At 35.3% G+C, this 24,082-nt stretch overlaps 1 protein-coding gene and 2 long non-coding RNA genes across 7 annotated transcripts in view; 2 read left to right on the top strand and 1 right to left on the bottom strand.

The window, feature by feature from the left end:
- GRB14 (growth factor receptor bound protein 14) overlaps positions 1–20,055 on the top strand; it is a 154,498-nt gene extending 134,443 nt beyond the window's left edge. The window contains exons 9-14 of one of the 2 annotated variants that reach the window (XM_077154020.1): positions 3,039–3,119; positions 15,295–15,411; positions 15,505–15,577; positions 15,723–15,810; positions 18,076–18,169; positions 19,590–20,055. In XM_077154020.1, coding sequence (XP_077010135.1) covers positions 3,039–3,119; positions 15,295–15,411; positions 15,505–15,577; positions 15,723–15,810; positions 18,076–18,169; positions 19,590–19,736 — 600 coding nt within the window. In that variant the 3' untranslated portion in view covers positions 19,737–20,055. The remainder of the gene's footprint in view (positions 1–3,038; positions 3,120–15,294; positions 15,412–15,504; positions 15,578–15,722; positions 15,811–18,075; positions 18,170–19,589) is intronic. The other variant, XM_077154021.1, reaches the window with a different exon arrangement.
- On the bottom strand, positions 4,383–22,694 carry LOC143677698 (uncharacterized). The gene is made up of 4 exons (XR_013172818.1): positions 22,301–22,694; positions 21,017–21,089; positions 19,565–19,779; positions 4,383–4,589 (listed from the first exon to the last, which is right to left on the bottom strand). It is a non-coding gene; the product is annotated as an uncharacterized LOC143677698 (long non-coding RNA).
- LOC143677699 (uncharacterized) overlaps positions 22,269–24,082 on the top strand; it is a 108,317-nt gene continuing 106,503 nt past the window's right edge. The window contains exon 1 of one of the 4 annotated variants that reach the window (XR_013172821.1): positions 22,269–22,883. This is a non-coding gene — a long non-coding RNA (uncharacterized LOC143677699). The remainder of the gene's footprint in view (positions 22,884–24,082) is intronic. The other 3 variants (XR_013172822.1, XR_013172819.1, XR_013172820.1) reach the window with 3 other exon arrangements.

The following is a 24,082-nucleotide window of genomic DNA, read 5'->3' as shown; positions in this document are numbered from 1 at the left end:
GTGGTCTCTCCCCTTCTGTCAGAACTCTGAAAATCAAGCTAGGCTGATGGAAAGGTCCTCTAAATTTGTTAGTCAGATCTTCTTCCCGTTTAACTTGGGCTCAGAGTCAGACTACACAGCGCAAAGCAGGTGGTTAGCTCAATTCCCTTCATCTGTTATTTCAGTGAATCTGACTATAGGGCACAATTCTGCTCAGTTTTTTGTACTGTATACCAGAAACTGCCCTTTCCTCCAGTTTCCAGTAACATGCTCCTCATTTCCTTTGAGTCCTCATTGGCAGTGACTAACTTATATATTTTCTACCAAGTCTGCTTATAATGGTTTAGGTATTTTCCACCATGTTCCTGATTCCCTTCTTAGTTATCTCTCTCATCCACAGTTCTACTAATGGCCTATGCAAGACAATCTGGGCTTTTTCTATCATATTCCTCAAAATTCTTCCAAGCTCTACCTATTGCCCAATTCCAAAGCTGTTTCTCCATTTTTACTTGTTACAGTAGCACCCTGCTTCCAGGTACTGAAATCTATATTAATTTTCTATGTCTGCTGTAACAGACTTAGTGGCTTAAAACAACACAGATTCATCATCTTATGTTTCTGTAGTTCAGATACAAAAAATGCATCCTACCTGGGAAAATTGAGGTGTAGGTGGGGTTGCTTTCTCTTCAGGAGGCGCTCGATAAAAGTTTGTTTCCTTGTCCTTTCCAGCCACAATTTTCCTTGGCTCATGCCCCATTCCTCCATCTTCAAAGCTTTATCCATGAGAGCACAGGAGTAAGGAGAACTTAAAGGTAGGCCATTTGAGGCCCTACTGATTTTAAAAATGTCAAGGCAGCATGTTGTATTGAGCCTTACTTTTAGGCTTTACACACCCCCCCTCACCTCCCACCCCCATTGTAGCCGATCGGCTCACTGTTGATGCTAATAGGAATTCCCTTTTGATCCAAGAGAGGAACAAGCCTACCCAGCAGTCTTCTGTTGTTAGGTTGGGGGGCAGAAAACGCTGGGCTGGGTCCCCTTCTCTGTTGTTTACACAGTTCTCAGGTCCCTAACCAGTCCACCTTCCTCTTTCTACCTTTCCAAGTCCTCTTTTGGTTGCCTATTGCATTATTTCTAGAGTTTATAATTGTACAGAATGGGCAGGAGCAGAGAGAGAATAGTTAATGTATTAGCTGGAGCAGAAATAACCCCCTTAATTGCGTACTTTTAGAGATAGCCTGCCCCCAAGAGTTTGACATCTTATTTTATTTTTATTTCACATTTTATTTCCATTCATATACAATATAATCTCCTCATGTTAATGGCAGATGGAGACACTGTAGTTCTCTTCTAGGAAATCACGGTTATGTATACAATCATCAAAACTTTGTGACTTAGGAAAGAGGAGAATTGCCTCGGGATAGTGTACAAGTTAAATGTTGTCTCTTCCCCTTCTCTTCAATGAAGACCTCTACCTAGTATCTCTCTAACAAGTTTAATTTCCTTATCTGGCCTTCAATAGGATAGGGAAATGTTAAGCTGACCTGTGCCCTCCCTTCCACCAGAGTTACATACCTACAAACTAGCTCCAGCAGGACAGAGACATCTAGCCCCATAGGTACCAGGGACAATACAATAAAAAGAAAATGGTCTTATTAGTAGATAGCAGACTTTTCTCTGCAGAAAAGTAAAAAGTGTCCAAGCAGCAGGTACTTTGGGGAAATTGTTGTTTTGAAGTTCTTGTATATTCCCCTCAAATGAACTTGTCTAAGAATTCAACTCCTCTTTCTCCTTTTTAAAGTGTTTATATGCTTAGAGTTGATTCAAAATAAAGTTCATTAAGTCCCATTAATGTCAGCTCAAACATTAAATTAAAAAAATAATTCTGAGATGTTGGGTATAATTGAATAAAGTAATCAACACAGAGAATTTTAAATGTGTGGGTTTGCATTCTTGTCAAAAGCAAAGTCTTAAAAATAGTGATACTCCCCACACCCCAATTTTTTGCCTAACCAAATATATGCACTTCCCTAGAATTACTGCTGAAGAAATAATCTTTAGTAGAGAATGGTATCTGTTGGGAATGCTTAAATGGAATTCATCCTAAGGTGAATTCTAGCGTGTTTCTTCAATCTCTTTTATTTATAAAACCCACTTTTGAGTCTCTAATGGCCCCATGATAAGGAGAGGATTGAGAATTGTGGAAAGTTGGCCTGTCCCTTCGTTTTTTTATTTTCTTTAATTTTTATTATTTTTTTAATGAAGTGGCTTTTGCTTAAGTGGGATTGCTTCCGATATCAGGTGGGAACTCCTTCAGGACAAGTTTGATAGTGAAAGAAATCTTAAGATTTCTCAAACTAGTAATCCATTTGTTATGCTAGCCCACTTTTCACTTGTTGCCTGGGAGCTTCTTGTCATGCTCTCTCCTAAAGCAAAGATGCCACAGTCCTCATGGATTGCTGTTTACATTGTATTTTATGACCCTTAGTCTGAAATTATCCTCCTTAGTCTCTCCCACCATTTTGGGTTCCCTGAATTTGAAGCCAAAAATTAAACAATGACCTAAGAATATTGCTCCCAGAGTGAGAATCTTCAACATAGGGTTAAACTGGAGACACAGTGCAATTCATTGATTAGTCATCAGAAAGCCATGTTGGATTTTACCCAGTGTTAGTATGGGTCCTGGATTTCTAGTTTTTGTGCCACAGAGCATGACAACCTTTCTAAGTGAGCTTTCTTATCTTTGGCCAGTGAACCTTTCCTAATGGTTGTGGTGTATATTGTGCTAGGAATAATGAGTAAGAATGTCAGTTCCAGAAATTTATACTGATGAGCTAGATCTTAATTTGTAGGTCTGTGTACAAGAACCCTGTCTTTTTAAATGTATTGGTGCAAGGCATAAAAGTTTACCTTTCAGTACTTTAGTTGCTTTATTTGTTTGTTTTTAAAGTGTATAATTTTCAGTTTTATATTGATGATATGTAATTAATGAAAGTGTTGGTTTTCATAACAGTATAGTAAAAGAGGTGGGTATGTGTTTTTATTTATTCATTCTGCAGTATGGCATGCAGCTGTACCAGAATTACTTGCATCCATATCAAGGTAGAAGTGGCTGCACTTCTCAGAGTGTATCACCCATGGTAAGGACCACGTTTTATAAACTTTATTTTCTTTTTATTTCCCTTTGGTCAACTAAAGTAACCCTTTGGAAGTATATCACCATAATATTAAATTTACTTTTACATTTTTTTTATGTTTGCATCCTTTGTGAAAAAAATCAAAGCAATACAGTATATTTGAAGTATTCAATTAAACTAAAGAATATTACATGTTAAAGAAAAATTTTAAATATTTCAAAATGGTATTATGTGAGTCATTCTGTGTCATTATGACATTTGAGGGTTAGATGTTATAAGGTTATACATAGGACATTTTCCTTGGGATTTCCTTGGGATAAATTGTATGTACTTAATTATTGGTTTGGACTGTGAGTTTATTTATTTTCATTTTAATTCTGGGATTGTCATAGTCTAATATAAAGATGTAGTGGTTTGGAATTTTAAAGATGTACTGTACAAATGTGATCTCTTTTGGATTCTGACTTTCTAACAATAAAATGTTTAAAATTTCCAGCTACTTAATAAGCAGACTGCTTTCCAGGAAACCCCAAAACTGAGCAAAATATAGGTCATGCATTACATAAACTCTAGCACTACTTCTTAGGTTTATAATACATATAACTTGGATCTTTATTTGCAGACACACACAAAAACACGTCTTTCCCCTTCTTTATACTTAATTTTAATTTCCTGTGCACTAAAAGAAAAAAATTATTTTTTAACTTTATGTTCTGTTATTTTTGCTATGCTCCTTTATGTTGAGTATATGGGGAGTTAAGATTTATATGCCTATGTTACAAATCAGTTATCGTGCGGTTTTTAAAACGTTTTCTCATAGATTAAACATATCTTCATGGTGTGACCCAGGAAGGAACATTTACCCCACATGTGATGCAGCCGATGAAATGTCCAGTTCTAGGAATGAGGCATGAAATAATGTTGATTAGAAAGCTTGATAGACTCTACAGAAAAAGAACTCCAACTCTGTAGTTACATATCTCTAAGTTATGGAAGAGTAACTTTTCATTTTTGTGTCATGTTACTTTTAAGCCCTAAAATAAGAAACTAAAGAATATGATGAATTTTTATAAAAGCAGTCATTTTAAAGTGGGTATTTTTAATCATTTGTCAACTCCTCCCTATCTTTCCAACCATGGGTGTAAAAAGAATAATGAATTTTATCATAATCCTTTCCTTAATACTTCCAAATTTCTTTTAGAGTCTAAAATTATGAGGATGTTAATGGTAGCCAAGTATTAGGAGGCAATTATTGTTTAATTACCTTTTAATCATAGAAAAAAGCAAAGTACTTTCTATTTTCTTCACTGTCATTAGCATACAAGTATAGTATATTCTTGCCTTTTCCCATTAAAGTGGCTCTTCTTTTGACCAATGTGCGTATAATAGTTGGTGTAGCGTCGGTTTACTTGTTCAACCCCGTGGATGTAAACGAGACATTCCTTGGATGAACCTGTTGGGAATTGGAGGGTTCTGGAGAGAGAGGGAGAGGGCGGGGGTTAGTGCCTGTGTGGCGAAGACGTGCACTGCATATGGGAGGTCTCATGATCAGAGACAGGAGCTTTTGAAAGCTGAATTGGAGGGTGAAGAGTAACTCATTTGAAAATGACATCTCCACTATTCATAATTTCTAATGAAAAAATCTACAAGTTTTGGGAGAGGTAGTTGTGTTAATTTCAATGTCCAGAGAGAATCCCACATTTCTAGATTATTATTGAAAAATCAGTGATCTTTAAAATATATGGCAGTGCCCCTCACCTGCCTGCTAGCTTTTATATCAGGGACTATTTATCAGTGGGGAACACAGAAAATTCAATGTACTTTAGTTATGGTTTTAAAGGAACACTGTTCTCTACTTAACTTCTCTAGGTACACATTTTGAGAAGGGAAATGAGGAAAACATTTTCTCATGCCATAATGGACACCGTAGCTCCATATAGCACACATAGCAGCAACCTCAGGAAACTTTGAGATGAAAATCATCGACAGGTATTTCAGGAAGCCAAATATTTTTAATCCTTCTGAGGGCAAACGAAGGATTTATTTAAAGGAGCATCTGTTTATATGGCCTACATCTATTTAAGTTCTTATTATTCCTCACTCTGACCCTGGGCTAGAGTGTACCTTCCGCTCTGTGATACCCGGAAGAACCCTAGATAAGGATTGTCCGCTAATGCTGCCCTCATCTGGACGGCCTTGGTCAAGTCATCAGGGTCCTCCAGTATAAAAATAAGGGGGGGGGGGGTAATTGTCATAATATCTAAATCCATTACATCTCTGGTGTCCTATGGCTCTGTATGAGCCCATGAGACAATAATATCTGAGGAAATTTTGAGTCCTGTTGCTGAGGACTGCACTGCAACTTTATCTGGGTCTTACTGACATTGTGGCTATGAGTTCCCATGCAGCTAAATCACTTGATGAACATTTTATATGTCAGTCTCCCTAAGAGTGATGGGGCCTGTTCTCAAAACATGGGCTAGATAATCCAGGGTCTGTCTGCCTCTCTTTCTATAAAAAAGAGGTGTGCCATTACAATCACAGACCCTTTTTTTTAGGACTCACCTTGTTTATCTCACAAGAAGAAAGAGATAGAGGAAGGGACAGATATTTGAAAATATCTGATTCTGAATGTTTTCATATGTGAAAGAAATCGAACTGAAAATGACCTTTTGAGTTCAAGCCAGACTCTACTTCACTTCTATTTCTTTGTCCACCAAAGGTAAACTATTAATTTTTTATCCCCAACCTGCCATTCAGTAAGAAAACATTTGCTACATTCCTGTGTTTCCCTATAACCTAGGAAATGTAGCAAGTGAAAAAAATTGTTATTAGTATTGAAGTTACCCTGCTTATGGTAAGTATGGAACATGGGATCTCATTTTTTATTCCTGCAAAAAAAGAAAGAAAGAAACATACACACACAACTGGTTATGTTTATTTTTCTTTCCTAACAGTATTTTTATGTTATCAGAAGCTTGAGATTACAGAGCACATCTTGGCATGTGAAGGTAGAGAAATTATAAGGATAAAGCTATCATTACAAATGAGGCTAGTTACTCTGTAGTTTAGGCAGGTGGAGGCTTTTCATTAATGTCGGCAAAGCAAAGGAATATCCAACTGGTCACACAGCCTTGCACAGAACATCATGGGGTGAGAAGGGCAAACTAAGGTGTGACAGCAAATAGAGATTACAGAGACAGCATCTGTCTGGAAAGAGCAGCTGTCAGTTATAAAGCCTCCTGTAACAAATAAAAGATTGCATGTTGGATCTCTAGAAATAGAGATAAACAGTAATAAGTTTGTGGACCACTACAACATGGTTTGAAATAAAATATAATGAATGCTAACAGAGTGAGATGTGTGATGCAGTGATAAATGAATCCTAAAATGCTGTTTTTGGACAAGTTTTTGTTTCAAGCAAACATTTGACAAGAGTCTGTTAGACCAAGCTAGGTATGCTGAATCCGCATAAGATGGTCTTAATGAGCCGTAGTTCCCCAGGTGCAGGTAGGCTCATACTTTATGATTAGAATTCCATTCTTGGATTTGTCCTCTATTAGCTATTGAGGAATAACTGCTAAACATTATCCAAGTGGTTTTTTTAAAATTTTTTTTCTTCTGGAGAATTTTCAAATTCTTCTTCAAATTGTATAAATTGAGTGAGACTCTCAACTGGACTTTTTGATGATTATCTTTTGATTGTGATTGGGTTGCATACATTTTTTTTAATACTAGAGAAATTATAGGTTTATAGATAAGTTATGCATAAAATGTAGAGTTCCTATATACCCCCTTCACACAGGCAGTTTTCCCTATTATAAACACCTTTCATTAGTGTGGTACCTTTCTTACAATTGATGAAAGAATATTATTATAATTGTACTATTAACTATATTCTATAGTTTACATTAGAGTTTAATGTTTGTGTTGTAAAGTTCTATGTTTTTGAAAAACAATTTATTCTAGTAACATGTATACAACCTAAAATTTCCTCTTTTGACTACATTCAAATATATATTCAATGGTGTTAATTAAATTCACTGTGTTTAGCTGCCAACACCACCATCCATTATCAAGCCTTGTCCATCACTCCAAACAGAAATTCTGAACCCATTAAGCATTAACTCCCCATTCCTATCTACACCCTGGCCCCTGGTAACCTATATTCGTATCAGTGAGATCATACACTATTTGTCCTTTTGTATCTGGCTTATTCCACTTGACATAATATCTTCAAGGTTCATCCATATTGTCATGAATCAGAACCTCATTCTTTTTGATGGATAATATTTGTGTGTATAAATGCGCGTGTGCACATTTTATTTATCCATCCATCAGTTGACAGACACTTGGGTTGCTTCCATCTTTTGGCAATTGTGAAGAATGCCCTGCTTTCAGTTCTTTTAGGTATATACCTAGAAGTGGGATTGCCAGATCATATGGCAATTCTATACTTAACTTTCTAAGGAACTGCCAAACTGTTTTCCATAATGGTTGCACCATCTTACATTTTCACCAGCAATGAACAGGTATTCCCTGTATCTCATCATCCTTTCCGACAATATTGTCCATTTATTCTAACAGTAGCCATTGTAGTGGGAGCGAAATGGCATCCCATTGTGCTTTTGATTTGTTTGCATTTCCCTAATGGCTAATGACTGTTAGCATCTTTTTCATGGGCTTTTTGGCTATTTGCTTATCTTCTTTGGAGAAATGTCTATTCAAGCTTTTGCCCATTTTTTAATTGGTTTATTTGTTCACCAGTTGAAGAGTTGTAGAATTTCTTTATATATTCTAAAGATTAACCTCTTGTTAGATATGTGGATTCCAAATATTTTCTGCTATTCTGTGCATTGTCTTTTACTTTCTCAGTGAAGTCCTTTGATGCAAAAGCAGTTTTAAATTTTGATGATGTCCCATTTTTTTTCCTTTTGTTGTTCTTGCTTTTGGTGTAAATTCTAAGAAACTATTGACTAACACAGGTTGTAAAAATGCTTCCTTGTGTTTTCTTCTAGGAGTTTTATAGTTTTGGTACTTATACTTAGTTTTTTGATACATTTTGAGTTGTTTTGTATATGGTTTGAGGTAGTAATTCACTTCATTCTCTTGCATATGGGCATCCAGCATCATTTGTTGAAGACACTATTCTTTCTCAGTTGAGTGGAATTGGCACCCTTGTCAAAAGTCAATTGGCTATAGGTCTGAGGGTCTATTTCTGATTTCTCAATTTGTTTACATTGGTCTATATGTCTGTCCTTGTGCTAGTGATGTGTTGTTCTGATTGCTGTAGTCTTGTAATGAGTTTTAAAATTGGTAAGTGGGAGTCTTCAAACTTCATTCTATTTTTTCAAGAAGGTTTGGCCCCTTACTCTCCCATGAAAATTGATGATTGGCTTTTCCATTTTGACCAAGAAGGTTGTTGGAATTTTGATTGGGATTACATTGAATTCATAAACAGCTTTGGGTAGAATTGATATCTTCACAATATTTAGTCTTGCAATCCATGAACACAGAATTTCCTTCCATTTATTTAGGTCTTCTTTGATTTCTATCAGCAATGTGTTGTAGCTTTCCATGTGCAAGCCATTTACATCCTTAGTTAAATCTATTCCTACGTATTTGATTCTTTTAGTTACTATTTTAAATGGAATTTTTAGATTTATTTCCTCTTGAGATTGTTCATTACTAATTGTGGTGACTTGAAGCTGTATGCACCCCAGAGAAGCATTTTCTTAAATTTAATCCATTCCTGTGGGTGTGGGCCCATTTTAAGTAGGATCTCTTGGTGCAACTACTTCAGTTAAGTTGTGACCCACCTCATTCAAGATGTGCCTTAATCCTATTCTGGAGTCCTTTGTAAATGGGATGAATATAGAAGAAGAAGGCCACAGAAGTAAGAAGCTGAAATCAACAAAACCTGAAAGAGAAGGGAGAGACCAGGAGACAACACCATGTGCCTTACCATGTAGCAGAAGAGCCAAGGATCACCAGCCTCCGGGCTTCGGAAGGAAAGCCTCACCTTGATAATTCCTTGATTTGGACATGTTCATGACTTCAAAACTGTAAGCTAATAAATTTCTATTGTTTAAGCCACCCCATTTCATGGTATCTACTTTCAGCAGCCTAGGAAACTGAAACAGATTTTGGTACCAGGGGAATGGGGTGCTGCTATTGCAAATACCAAAGATGTAGAAACAGCTTTTGAATTGGATAATGGGGAAAGATTAGAAGAATTGTGCAGTGCTTGATAGAATAGGCCTAGATTGCTTTGAGAGACTATTGACAGAAATACGGATGCTAATTGTATTTCTGATGAGGCCTGAGGTGGAAATGATGAATGTATTATTGGAAACTGGAGGAGAAGTGATCCTTGTTTTAATGTGCCAAAAAACTTAGCAAAATTGAGTTCTGATGTTGGATGGAAGGCAGAACTTGAGAGTGATGAACTGGGATATTTAGCTGAAGAGATTTCCAAGCTAATTTTGGGAAGTGCAGCCTGGTTTCTCCTTTCAGCTTATGGTAAAATGCAAGAGGAAAGGTATAAGCTAAGATCTGAACACCTGCACACTAAGAAACCAGAAATTGATAGTTTGGAAAATTCTGAGTTTGTGGGAAGTAAGTCCCCAAAGAATAATTGTGTTCCATGTGAGGGTTTAATTGAACACAGATTTAATCCGCTGTTTCAGTGCAAGTCAGGATTGGAAGTGCAGTTACCCAGGAAAGGTCTGTGGAAAGTTCTGTCTGATGGAGTGGACCCCTGCATCCTACATGCAAAACTGACCATTTTTTTTGCAAGATTTGTATAAATGGAACCACTGCCAAGCTGGCCAAAAGGAACAAAGAAGGGACAGATTGATGGAGAAATCACTTCAACAGCAGAACCATGGAAGCTGAGGTCTGGACCCGAAGACATTTTCTCAGGCAAGAGAGTGGTCCCACCCATGTGTATGGAAAGGGTGAGTGGCTCTGGTACTTGGAGGGGGCAGGCCTTCTGCCCCATTGTTCAGGTAGAGTGCTACCACCCCAGTGCTTGGAGATGGTGGGGCTGTGCCCTGGCATTCACAAGGAGCCTGGCTATCACCCTTATACTTGGAAATGGTGAGGCATGCATCCCAGGGTTTGCAGAGAGCCTGTCAGCTAATAAATTCCCATTGTTTAAGCCAACTCATTTCATGGTATTTGCTTAAAGCAGCTTAGAAACTAAAACACTATCATCTAGAAACACTGTTGATTTTTGTATGTTGATCTAGTACTCTACCACTTTCCTGAATTTATTAGTTCCAGTAATGTTGTTATGGATTTTTCTATATATACGATCATGTTATCTACAAATAGGGAAAGTTTATTTACTTATTTTCCAGCTTAAATGCCTTTCATTTCTTGTTCTTGCCTAGTTGCTCTGGCTAGAACTTCCAGCACGATGTTGAGTAACAGTGGTGACAGTGGGCATTCTGGTCTTGTTCTTGATTTTAGGGTGAACACTTTCAGTCTTTCACCATTGAGTATGATGTTAGCTTTGGGTTTTTCATATATTCCCTCTATCATTTTGAGAAGTTTCTTTCTATTCTTATTTTTCTGAATGTTTTAATCAATAAGGGGTGCTAGATTGTTTCAAGTGTCTTTCTATGTGAGTTGAAATGATTGTGTGTGTGTGATGTATTACATTAATTGATTTTATTATGTGGAACCATTCTTATATACCTGGGATAAATCACACTTGATAATGTTGTATAATTTTTTTAATGTTCTGTTGGATTTAGTTTGTTAATATTTTATTGGGGACTTTTACATATATATTTACAAGGAATATTGTTCTGTTGTTTTCTTTTCTTGTGGCATCTTTATCTGACATAGCTATTAGGGTGATGTTGGCCTCATAGAATGAGTTAGGGAGTGTTTCCCCCTCTTCAATTTTTTGGAAGAATTTGAGCAGTATTGGTGGTAATTATTCTTGAAATGTTTGGTAAATTCTCCAGTAGAGCCATCTTGCCTAGGATTTTTCTTTGTTACGAGGTTTTGGATAACTGATTCAAACTCTTTACTTGTTATTCATCTGGTGAGCTCTTCTGTTACTTCTTGAATCAGTGTAGATAATTTGTGTGTTTCTAGGAATTTGTCCATTACATTTTGGACATCTAATTTTTTGGTGGACAGTTTTTCATAGTATCCTCTTTTAATCATTTTAAATTCTGTGGGGTCAGTTGTAATGTCCCACCTTTCATTTCTGATTTTAGTTATTTGTCTCCTTTCTTTTTTTTACTTTGTCAGTGAGCTAAAGTTTCATTGATTTATTGATTTTTTTCAAGGACCAACTTTTGGTTTTGTTGATTCTCTCTATTGTTTTTATTATTATTATTCTCTAATTCATTTATCTCCACTATAATCTTTTTTATTTCCTTCCTTCTACTCACATTGGTTTTAATTTGTTCTTCTTTTCCTAGTTCCTCCAGTTGTAAGTTTAGGTCTCTTTGATTTAAGATCTTTCTTCATTTTTAATGTATACAGTTAGAGCTATAAATTTTCCTCTCAGCCCTGCTTTTCCTGCATCCCATAAGTTTTGGTTTGTTGTGTTTTCATATTCAATTGCCTCAAGTTATTTCCTAGTTTCCCTTGTGATTTCTTCTTTGACCCATTTGTTGTTTACGTGTCTGTTGCTTAATTTCCACATTTGTGATTTTCCAGTTCTCCCTGTTTTTGATTTCTAACTTCATTCCATGGTGGCCAGAGAAGGTACCTTAATATTTTTAAATTAATTGTGAAATTTTGTAATGTAACATGTTTCTCTTTTGGTTAGTATTTATCATGGTATATTTTTTCCCATCATTTTGCTTTCAACTTATTTCAGTCTTTGAATTTAAAGTGAGTCCCAGGATAACGGCATATAGTTGGGTCATGCTTCTTCATCTGTTGTCTCAGTAACTGCCTTTTGACTGGTGAATTTAATCCATTTACATTTAGATAACTACTGATAATATGGGATTTTCTTTTGTTATTTTCATATTTGGTCTTTATATGTCTTTTATTTTTAATGTTAATGCCTACTTTCATATTTATTTCATTTTTATATTTTACCATTTTAAATCCCTTCACATTTCTTTATTTTTTCATATCTTTTCTTTTTGGTACCATGGGGCTTAGATTTAATATATTAAATCTATAATAATCACATTTGATTTGATAACAACTTAACTTCAATAGCAGGTACATCCACTGTTCATAAACCCCACTGTTCCCCTACCTTTTTGTTCTACTTGTTACAGATCTTTATATAATGTATACCCCAAACCATAGATTTGTCATAACTTTTTATGTATTTGCATTTTAGAGTCAAAGGAATAAAAAGTGGAGTTACATACTACAAAGTACAATGAAATAGTACTAGCATTTGTAATTACCCATATGGGTACCTTTACCAGAGTTCTTTATTTCTTTATGCCACTTTGACCCACTGTTTGTTGTCCTTCCTTTCAGTTTGGAGGACTTCCTTTAGCATTGTTTAGGGTAATGAACTTCCTCAGCTTTTGTTTAACTATGAGTGTCTTTATCTCTTCCTCATTGTTAAAGTCTGTCTCACTGGATACAAAAATTATTGGTTGGTATTTGTTTTTTTTGGCAGCACTTTAAATATTTTGTTCCACTGATTTCCTGCCTCCATGGTTTCTGATGAGAAATCAGTGCTTATTCTTAATGGGATTCCTTTGTGCATAACATGCTGTTTTTCTCTTGTAGCTTTCAGAAATCTCTCCTTGTCCTTGGCATTCATAAGTTTGACAACTGTGTGTTTGGGCAGGGTTCACTTGAAGCTTATCCTGTTTGGGGTTCACTGGGATTTTTGAATGTGCGTATTCATATCTTTCATTAAATTTGAGAAGTTTTTTGCTGCTATTTCTTTGAATATTCCTTCTACCCTTTCTCTTTTTCTTCCTCTTCTGGGATTCCCATAATGTGTTTCTTGGCACACTTGACAATATCCCACAGATCTCTTAGGTTGTGTTTACTTTTTTCACTCTTTTTTTCTTTCTGCCCTTCATTTGGAATCATTTCAATTATCTTGTTCTTTAGGTCACTGATTCTTTTGCCTGCTCCAGTCTGCTGTTGAAACCCTCCAGGGAACTTTCCATTTCAGTTCTTATGGTCTTCAACTCCATTATTTTCTTTTGATTCCATTTAAAAATGTTTGCCTCTTTATTGAGATTCTCATATTGTTCATTCATTGTTTTTCTGATATCCTTTGGTTCTTTCACTGTGCTTCCTTTTATCTCCTTGAGAATATTGAGGATCATTTTTTAAAAAGTCTTTATCCTGTATTTCTAAAGTTGGGTCTTCATTGATGGTTTTTGGATTTTTATCCTTTTTCTTGGCTATCACTTCCTGTTTCTTTGTCTTATAATATTTTGTTGCACACTGTACCTTTTAATAATTTAAAGTATTTACTGGGTTATTTATTTTCCTGAACTATCTGTTCTGTAACTTTGGATCCAACTAGTGATATGATGGAGATATCCTTGAGTGCCAAGAGTTAACAAAAACTAACCAAAGGAAAAAAACACCTTTCACAGTTTGAAAATTGGCTTTACTTTGGCTGGTATTCTCCATCAGAGTTTAGCCCTTCTATCAAGATTAGAGGCAAATATGGAGTTCAGGGTCCTCTCTGCCTTTTCTGAGCCTGTGTCATGTCCTGGGTTTATGATTCCTGTGGCCTTAGGAATTCTCCCATTTACAGGATTTTGAGTGCCACCTCTAATTTCCATGAACCACACTTTCTCTCCCTCTATTGTATGACTTAAAGCAGGTAACCCTTTGCCCCTGGCCACTTTGACTTAATTCTTACACTGCTTTAGCTGTCTATAAGCTGTTTCTTTCTGCAGGGCAAGTTTTGGGAGTGTGAGACCACAAGGAATTTCCTAGCAGTCTGTTAGGCTGCCACCCAAAAGATTGGCACCGACATTCAGCCCAGTATGTGCACAGGGGTTGTTACTCTCTTCCCTCCAGAGCAGGGTCAGGGACCCACAATGGGAACTCAAACTGGATCAGTACTGCAAGTGGGGTGGGTGGGTTGAGAGAGAGGCTAGCAAGGGCATCACAAGCTACTCCTACCCATTTTAAAGGTGTGTCTCCTAATTCAGCCCTCACCTAGATACTGCAACCTATTTTCCGAAGTTTTGAGGAAGATGGCTCTACCAGTTTCTCCTAGTTGTTCAAAGATCCTCTGGGGGAATAGCACCCTGGAGCTTCTTATGCTGCCATCTTTGTCTACTGGAAACATACTTTTTAAAACAAAAGCCCCCAACAAACAAGCAAGAAAATTAAAAATAGGATACAGGATTTGGATATTTTACTTTCACCTCCAAAGGCTGAATACAAGAAATAATTGGCACAAAAGATGACTTTATTACCTTTTAAAATTATGTTGTTTTAAAATGTCTTCCCCTCATATTAGTTCTTCTTTAGTCATTAAGATTTATTATTGCAGCTCTTATTTTCCTTGTTCATTTATCCTAAGATGAAGAGTATTTGTATAGCAATCGCAGAAAGCTTAATATTACATATTATCTTAATGATCGTTCACTAAATTTCATTTTCCAATTAAGATAAAAGTTAGTAGGATAGGGTTTTAAAATACATATTCTAGTTTTCTCCATTATAAAATACACTTAGTACTGTTTCTTAACAAAGAAGTGATACAAGCAATCTAAATTATAGCTTTTGTGTATCTTGACTTTTATAAACTAGCTGCTTCATAAGTAGATGGGCTTGACATTTAATTGATGATTCATGAATCTCAAAGCATACTAAAGAGATGAGTTCAGAAGTAATGGATCTTCTTAACCAGAGGAAGGGTTATTCCTTTCTAAAGCGGAGTTTTGCCATTTTACCAAAGAATATGAAAAGATGGGATTGTTTTTAGTAGAAAGACAGGATTACCTTGAAAAGTTTGTCCCTTAATCCAAGATTTTATTAATTACCTTAACAAATAACTGTTAATTTATTTAACCAAAATATTTTATAGCACCATTTTTTTCTTGAATATCTTAACTGTGTAATGATCTAAAATGTATTTTGTTCCTGGCCACCATTTATATATTCCTTTCTAGAATTGAAAATTATTGCCAGGAAAGCACTGAAAGATAACTGTGAAAGATTTTTTCGTAGTTAAAAGTATGTTTTTTTGCAGAGAAGTATATCAGAGAATTCCCTGGTAGCAATGGACTTCTCAGGCCAGAAAAGCAGAGTTATAGAAAATCCCACTGAAGCCCTTTCAGTTGCAGTGGAAGAAGGACTTGCTTGGAGGGTACGACTAGCTTCACTTTCTTCAAAATATTTATTTATGATTTGAGTTTGTTTCATTCGAAACTTGGAAATCATTTCCCCTTTCCTTGTGCAGAAAAAAGGATGCTTACGACTAGGCAATCATGGCAGCCCCACGGCCTCTTCCCAGAGTGCTGCCACCAGCATAGGTATGTTTGTACACAGCCACTGTAACTGAACGGACGGCGGATGTGCATTTAAATTTGGTCACTGAGGGGCATGATGGGAAATACGTGTAATTAAATTGTGATCATTTCAAACACACCTTTGTATTCCTCCATTTTATTTCTTCAGCCATCCACCGATCACAGCCATGGTTTCACCACAAAATTTCTAGAGATGAAGCACAGCGACTGATTATTCAGCAAGGATTTGTGGATGGGTAGGTTTGATTTTTTTCAATTTTGAGAGGTTGCGATTTCGATTTCTCCTATAAGCAGTACTTATTGAATACACATAAAATGTTTTTTATTTTGGCTTATCATGAAGCAGAAGTGAGTTTGGTTTTTTAAGGACAATTACCATTGTAGCCAACCAATATGCACATAATACCTAGTACAGCGTGTGTGCTGAGTATTTGTTGCATAAATAAACAGATCACACAATAAGATGCTCTGCTTTTAATCCAGTGGTCACACATATTAACCATTATGTGCAATTCTAACATCTCAGATATTATTTGCAATGTAAAATAACTAAACATGTCAATTATGTTGGTGGTCGATTTTGGAAAAAAATCTATTTGGATGTGAAATTAATATCCTTCCAAAATAGCGTTTGTCTTGTGATATTATCCTACAAGCTTTATTTTTATGTTTAATGCAAGGCACATGAAACAAAGGGTTATTTTTACATAATTTTCTGCTTGTTCCATTTTTTTCTCTCTGCATACTTATTTTCTTTCCTGTAAATTTTAGTGGCTTAAAGTAATACACCTACATAGGGAGTACTACTTGATTGCTTCTCATGTTATCTTTTTGCTGGATAGGATGCAAGAGAAATATAATATTATGAAAGATTTATAATCTAAAACTTCTTATTTTTCTGAAATAATTAAGTAATTTGGATACTATCTAATAATACTTTCTAAATTCTTTTTGCAAATTCAGTTCAAATTAGGGAGATTATCTTGAGGTTTGGATGAGAAATAAAATCAACATAATTTTAAAGGAAAAATAAGAAAATAAAAACAAAGAAAATGAATATAATTTTAAATAAGTAGTGATGGGATCACTTACCTTCAAGGGTTGGCTTAAGGTAATGACAAAGTTTTGAGGTGATTTAATACTGACATTTGAATAAAAATGTAACTTCATATGGAGATTATTAGTAGCAAGTCAGCATTTTACTAGACTTTAAATAAGAAAAGCTTTTACTATGCTTCCCTGTATAGAACACAGCCTTTTATGGATGTAAATTTGAACAATCAGCAAAATTGCAGTCTGGGGAAACCAAGAAAGAAATACCTCACTGAGAATTGTTAAAATGTTTGGGAGGATTAATTTTGGGTTAATTTCCCTTTGTTTCTTAAACTAATTATTGTAAATCAAATCAAATAATTGTATACAAGTAATGATAATATCTTCATGTATATAAATAAAAAAAATTTTTTTTGTATTCCTTTGGAGAATTGTGATGGTGCCAAGAAGTCCACTAGGTGGTAGTGGAGATTTGTTTGGGAAAGAGAAGAGAATTACAGCTTGATTTACCCACGGAACTCTTTTTTGTCCCATCTCCCAGTGAGGTAGCCTCAGCACTCACACAGCACAAACGAAATGGATAAATCTCATCAGATAGCTGTGATGGCTCGAATGTGGCTGTCCCTTTGCCCAGGCAAAGTGACACTGGTATTGGTTACCACTGGGGACTTGTTTGCACAGTGTGTTTGCCAACAATTAATACAAAATGAGTTTTGCATTGTACTGTCAGTACATAAGAATCTATGCTGGCAGCATTTTCCTGAAGCCGTTAGTCCGTATTTTTCTAGCCTGGCGTTACAGATGCTTTTCTGTTTGCACTTAAGTAAATCTTGTTTGGGTATTTCTTTTACTTCAGATATTTTGCTTAAACTTTTAAAAATGATTTTAGGATTGATTTTTTAAGAAAAATATTCATTTTTCACTGTTCCTACTTCTTGTCCTAACAGTAGGACTCAGAATCAAAAGAAGAAAGGGGATCCCGTGTAGGAGAGGGGATAGGAAAGTTATTTCATTCTAAGTAATTTTCTCTCTTTATGGTCTAAATATGGCCTGAAAGTTAAAGTAACAATACACTAATACCTCTTTCTCTGTGCAAAAGAGAAGTACAATTACATGTGAATACCCAACTTTCCAGTTAAAGAAGGATATACGTAGCATTAATTGTTTATGACAGCGTAACATTACGTTGATTATTGTGTGAGCAAACAATTAGACAAATGGATTCTGTACTTATCCTATAAAATGATATCAGTACTGATGACAGCTTTATATGTATAGTTTATATTTTGACATATTGTTTACCACGTTTTCCATCCTTTGAATGCATAATAAAGGAAACCTAGACTACAATATTTATGAATATTCTTCCTGAATTTTTTACATGCTAATATTCTATACAATCCATGAGTAAATGTAGAAATATATTGAAATTACTTCTCTCTCTTTAGAGTTTTCTTGGTACGGGATAGTCAGAGTAACCCCAAAACTTTCGTACTGTCAATGAGTCATGGACAAAAAATAAAGCACTTTCAAATTATACCAGTAAGTAACTTGTGATTTTACATTCCTATATTAGAAATGACCTTAATGCACAAGCTTTTGGAAACTTTGGTTTTTTTTAGCCCTGTTATTAAATACATTTGGGAGCTTGTGTTTTGACTAGAGTTAAGTTTGGCAGAAATGATTTTATGAGCCTGAATTAATATAAGAAATACAGGAATTGTAAAAATCAAATTTCCCTTTTTCATGAAATATGATTTAGCAATATTGAATAGACCCCATGCCACCTGTTGTTAAAAGGCCACTAAAGATTTTTTTCTTTTGAATTCTACTAACAGTTCTTTAAAAACGATTGTATTAAAACCCATTCTCTCTTCTCCAAAAATGTTGTTTTGTTTTGTTTATATAGTTATGATAGAAATACGGGTGCCACAGAACTGGTGAGCCTTTAAACTATTCTGAGCACACCTAAAAAATCTCTGTGAAAAACAAAAAAAAATCTCTTCTGAGGGAGCAGCTTGTTTAGGGCTTTATATCGCTGTGGCTGGGTGTGTGCACATGAGTGTCTGCACTCTGTGTGATGCAACCAAGTAGCATGGAATAAAGATTCATTCTACTCTCAGGAGATTATTACATAAAATGTTAAATTACTAGTATTTCCTATTGAATTGCCTCTTTTGGGAATCACCCAAAGGCCATGTAAAGAACCCTTGCTACTTCTTTGATTATGTGATCAATGTCCCAACAGATATGAATTGTTTAATGCCAGAAGACTGCATTACCAAAAACAAATACAAAAGCAAAACAACAAAAACATCATTGACATTCTATTAGCATAATATTTAATGGCCTCAGAATCAATTTAGTGATATAAATGTGAATATTTATTTTTAATATACTGAAGGGGAGGATATTAAGTAGACAGCATTTAGAAACAGAGATTAATTTCTGTACCTGGGAGCATTAAAATCCTCTGGTTACTGTATCATAGATATTATCCATAGATATTATCCTGTTCATTGTTCAGGATAGTCATACTAACTTAACTAGCAGACTGTTGGAAGAATCAGGGTGCATGGGTGGTTCAGTGGTAGAATGCTTGCCTTCCATGCAGCATGAGGGAGACCCAGATTTGATTCCCAGACATGCACCAAAAAAAAAAAAGAAAAAAGGATTAGAGGTAGAGAAAGTGTAACCACACCACTTACCCTAGAAACAGTTGATGTTATGTTTTTTTTTTTTTTAATGCAAGTGAAGTTAATAAAAAAGAAGTGGGAAAAAAATTAAAAAGAGAAAAATAAAGAAAAAAAAGAAGTGAGCACATCATATCCTTCTTTTCACCATCCTTCATTTTAGGAACTTGTCATTTTCGGCACATAAAGACCTAAAGTAAGCAATGAAACAGGATTTCCATTCTGGGAAATCTGCCTTCTTTACCTGTTTGTTGTTTTTCCTCTTGCAGGTGGAGGATGACGGTGAAATGTTCCACACCCTGGATGATGGCCACACGAGGTTCACAGACCTAATCCAGCTGGTGGAGTTCTATCAACTCAATAAGGGCGTACTTCCTTGCAAGTTGAAACATTATTGTGCTAGGATTGCTCTTTAGCCAAACCTGAAGTGACTTGTTAAACTATTGAAGATAAAGGACTCTAGGGGGGAAAAGAAAAGACCAGAAATAAGGGTGAAAATGTTGCCATGGTGAAAAAGTGTATTTCACCTACAAGTTAAAAAAATTGTTTGTGCTTTGCAAATAATCAAAGACTTGGATTGACATTACTTTCATCATTTAAAATTTATTAGTTAAAATTAAACCTAAGAAAGAAACAATTTGGTGTGTTCTTGTGTGATTTTATATTACTATAATATTTTCAAATATACATATTTAAAGCATTTATTTGTCCTTATTTACTGTTGCTGCATTAGAATTCGTACAAAATGTGAAAAAAATTCAGAATGAATTTGCATCCTGAATTTCAATTATATTACTTCTTTTGTAACCTAAGAAGTATGGTAAGCTCTTAAATTACCAATAGAAAGAAACTACCTACAAAAAAAAAAAAAGAAAGAAACTACCTACAACTTGTTAGTAAAACTAAAAGCTATTTAATTATATATTTTCTGGTTATATATATATATATATATATATAACCAGAAAATATATAATATATATATAATATAAATATATATATAATATATATATAATATAAATATATAATATATATTTATATATTTATAAATATATATATATATATATATATAGTCATGGGCAGGCTCCAGGAATCGAACCTGTGTCTCTGGCACGGCAGGCAAGAATTCTGCCACTGAGCCACCATTGCCTGCCCTCTGGTTATATTTTATCATAACCTTAAAATCAAACCATAGCTTGAAGTAGTAGTTTAAAATTATTTTGAAATATTTTTATTTTTTTCCCAAATGACTTATATTATTGAATTATTAGCTATACTGTACAATTTATACTGTATTGTACAGTATAGTATTGTAGCTATTAGTGACCCATTTTTCATTGCAATTTTTCATTCAGTTAATGATTTACCAGAATCATCTATTTCTTTTTGAGAAAATGATCAAAATATAGAGGACACATATAATTTCACACGTCTTCTTGTGGCATATAACCTGTGATAATGTTACATTGTCACTTTAATATTTCACATTTGCTCCATGCTCTAATTTTCAGAGGCTCTTAAGATCCTTTCACTACTAGGTCATTAACCCAATTAAAATGGGTGAAATAAAAGATTCACAATCTTTTATTAGGATCCTAAAGGTAAATCGTTTCTCTTTTCTTTTTCTACTCCAGTTTCAGTTTTGTAACCATGGCAACATCAATATGGAAGCCAAAGTTTGGAAACTTGAGACATTAACCTCCGGGAAAAGTTTTTGATGGAATTCTATGACTCCACATTTTCCCTTTTTTGTGGAAAGGATTTTCATTGATCTAAAAAAGAACAGAAAAAAGAACATCCAATAAACATTAAATCATTCAAAATATTGCCTATCTTCTTTAATTGGCTGTTGATAACAACGTTGTGAGACAGATTTTTTTAAACAATGTTTCAAAAATGTGTACTTTAGTTTTAAATAAAAGCTATATATTTGGTAACAAAGCATTTGAAGACAGTCATATAATACAATCAATTATAACTGAAAAATTTATTGGCTGATTTTTTTTAACATTCAGTTTACTTTTAGCCAATGCAAACCAATTCCCTAAAATTCTGAAGCTTAACTCATAAATCTGATGTTATAAAATTTTGATCCTATGTCTACAAAGGCTTGAAAGATGCATAGAAACTAAAGGAACAGTAGGGGCCAAAACACACATCTTTTAGCCTCTCAGAATAGCCTTGGATATTCCCAATTTGAGAATTTGAGTTTGGACTTGGAATGCCTTCTTTCGTTTTGCACCAGTTCAAATTGACAATATCTATAAATCTAATAATATTTTAAATACTAGGATATCATAAATTGACCTATTTATGCTTCTTTGTTACTTTTGTCTATAACTTCATTAATTAAATTTATTATGAAATCCAGATTTTGCATGTATTTGCTTACTTTGATTTTAAAGTATGTAATCAAGAAAAATAGTTGAGGAAAAGTTGACAGAAGGCACTCATTTTTTCTCCTAACTGCTTTTGATAAAGGGCTTTACTCACACATACACGTGTGTGTGTGTATTTGTATATAAATCTAATATGAAATTAAATCTAAGACTGTCAGACACATTCACAGTACAGTATTAAAATGATTCCCAAGGCAGATGGGAATTACCTTTGGATTAGCTTTCATTCTAATTTAATTAAGTTTTGTTACTCTGCACCATTTTGAATAGGAAAGAGAACAACAGCAGTTTTGATTTCCTCCTTTTCTGATCATGTGTATAGGTTAGTATATTTCAGTCTCCTAGAAAGAAGCAAACAGCCGACCATCGGGTCCACCTTGTTCTTTTTTATTTCCCTATATTGAGAGATTAGGTAATTATTTTGAAACATTTGGTAGACTTAATAAAACAAGATAAAATTTATTAGGAGTGCTTCACTTCAGAGCACTGTTCACACATTTAACAGTGTAAGCCCTGACTGATTTGAACAGGTTGAATGGAGAATTTAGTTCAACTGTGTTTTCTGGTGGTCAGTATCAGTTTACCAGCGTCCCAGTTAAGGATCCATGTGGTCTTTGGCTTCTCAACACCGATAATGCCAGGTCTACACATAATAGTTGTATTCTGCTAGTGATGCCAGACTATTTCCTGGATCATGACTTCTCTGATGATGAAGGATTGTCATTGGCAGTTGTTACAACTTGGTGTTCTAAACTCTTCTCCCTGTCACAGGCATACTTATGTACCCCAATTTAGACGTGTTCTTAATCTCAGTCCACACTCATATGGGTGTGAACGCATGGAAAATAGAAACCTTGAAAGGATTTTTTTTAGTTAAGGTGTGGTCCAACTGAGTGAGGAGAGCCCTTAATCCCTGTAATTGGTTGGTTTATAAAGAGAAGAAACCGGAAGCTAGAAGTAGGAGGGAGCCATAGGGAGGGTCCAGAAGCCGGAAGTCAGCGTAAACCGGAAGGCAGACAAGAGGAGAAAGGGTTGCTTTGTGCCGGGAGCTGGAGATGTAGGCCAAGGAATATGAGGACTGTTGGCAACCAGCACCAGAACACTACAGACTCTGGGAGAAAGCAAGTCTTGCTGTTATCTCAATTTTGGATATCTCGCCTCAAAACAGTGAGCCTATAAATTCCTGTTGTTTAAGACAAAACCGCTTTGTGATATTTGTGATAGTAGCTCTGGCAAACTGAGGCACTGACTGTGACTCGCCCCCTATATCCCTGATGAACATAAGACAGAAAATTGGAGTCCCCTTCCTGGCTGGTTATACTCCTCTATACAGCACAGAAACTCTGGAAACTTAAGCGATCTGATTAGGAGCTGAAAATGTTCTTACCTTGTGTGCTTGTTAAATTCAATTCACTTCAGTGAATATTTAGTGCCTTGTGTGAAAAGCACTTTCAGAGAGACGAAATTGAAAAGAATTATAGGTAAGCAGGTATATCCTAGAAGCCAGGTTGGGTATTAAACCATAAATACAACGGGAGAGAGAGATTGGTTGCACTGGCTGAAAGAGGGAGAGAAATGAGGTGGGTTCTTGGAAAGCATGGAGAAAGGGCCTCAGTGTCATAGATTGGTGGCAGGTGGTGAGGAAAGCAATATCAGGCAGCATGGAAAGGACGTGGAATTTAAGAGTTTTTAGTAAATGATAATTTAATTGCAACTAAGGTATATAGGGCTCTATAACAAGGTATGGAGTCATGGAAAGTAGGACTGGAAAGGCAAGATCTTGCTGCTTTAGGGAGAAACTTTAATGTCCAGCTAAGCAGTTCACATTTTAGTTATGGAAAGCCATAATGAGGTACCTCAACGAATCACCCCATTAAATTTTGCCTGGTTGAAATCAAGGCTGTGCTTTATTCATCTTTTGATCTTTGCCCTGCACATCAGAAATGTTTTAAAAATTTTCTATTGAATGAATGGCTGAAATAATTTGAAGATACAGGTAGTCTAATGAGGTCTGGAGTTAGAATGGCAACTGTAGATAAAATGAATAAGAATAGGAAGTGAACCAAAGGAGGGAGAGCTATCAAGAAGCTATTGCAGTAGTCTTGGCAACAATCAAGAGAAGCTATCCCAGAACCATGAGCATGAAAAAATGGTTTAGTTGAGGTGAAACCATCAACTAAATGAGAGGGACGAGGGAGAAGCAAAGGGAAGAGTCAAAGAAGATTGGTTTAGGACCAGAGAGACTAGGAGAATGGCAATGCTCATGGTGGTGAAAAAGTTACTATTTAAAACACATATTATCAGAATTCTTAGGGAAAGAGCTGTTTGTATTTTAGAACCACTTTACATAGTGGTGAAAAGTCTTG

Source organism: Tamandua tetradactyla, chromosome 3 (assembly GCF_023851605.1).
Source record: "Tamandua tetradactyla isolate mTamTet1 chromosome 3, mTamTet1.pri, whole genome shotgun sequence".
Lineage (NCBI taxonomy): Eukaryota > Metazoa > Chordata > Mammalia > Pilosa > Myrmecophagidae > Tamandua > Tamandua tetradactyla.
This window is presented reverse-complemented; position numbering and strand designations above follow the sequence as displayed.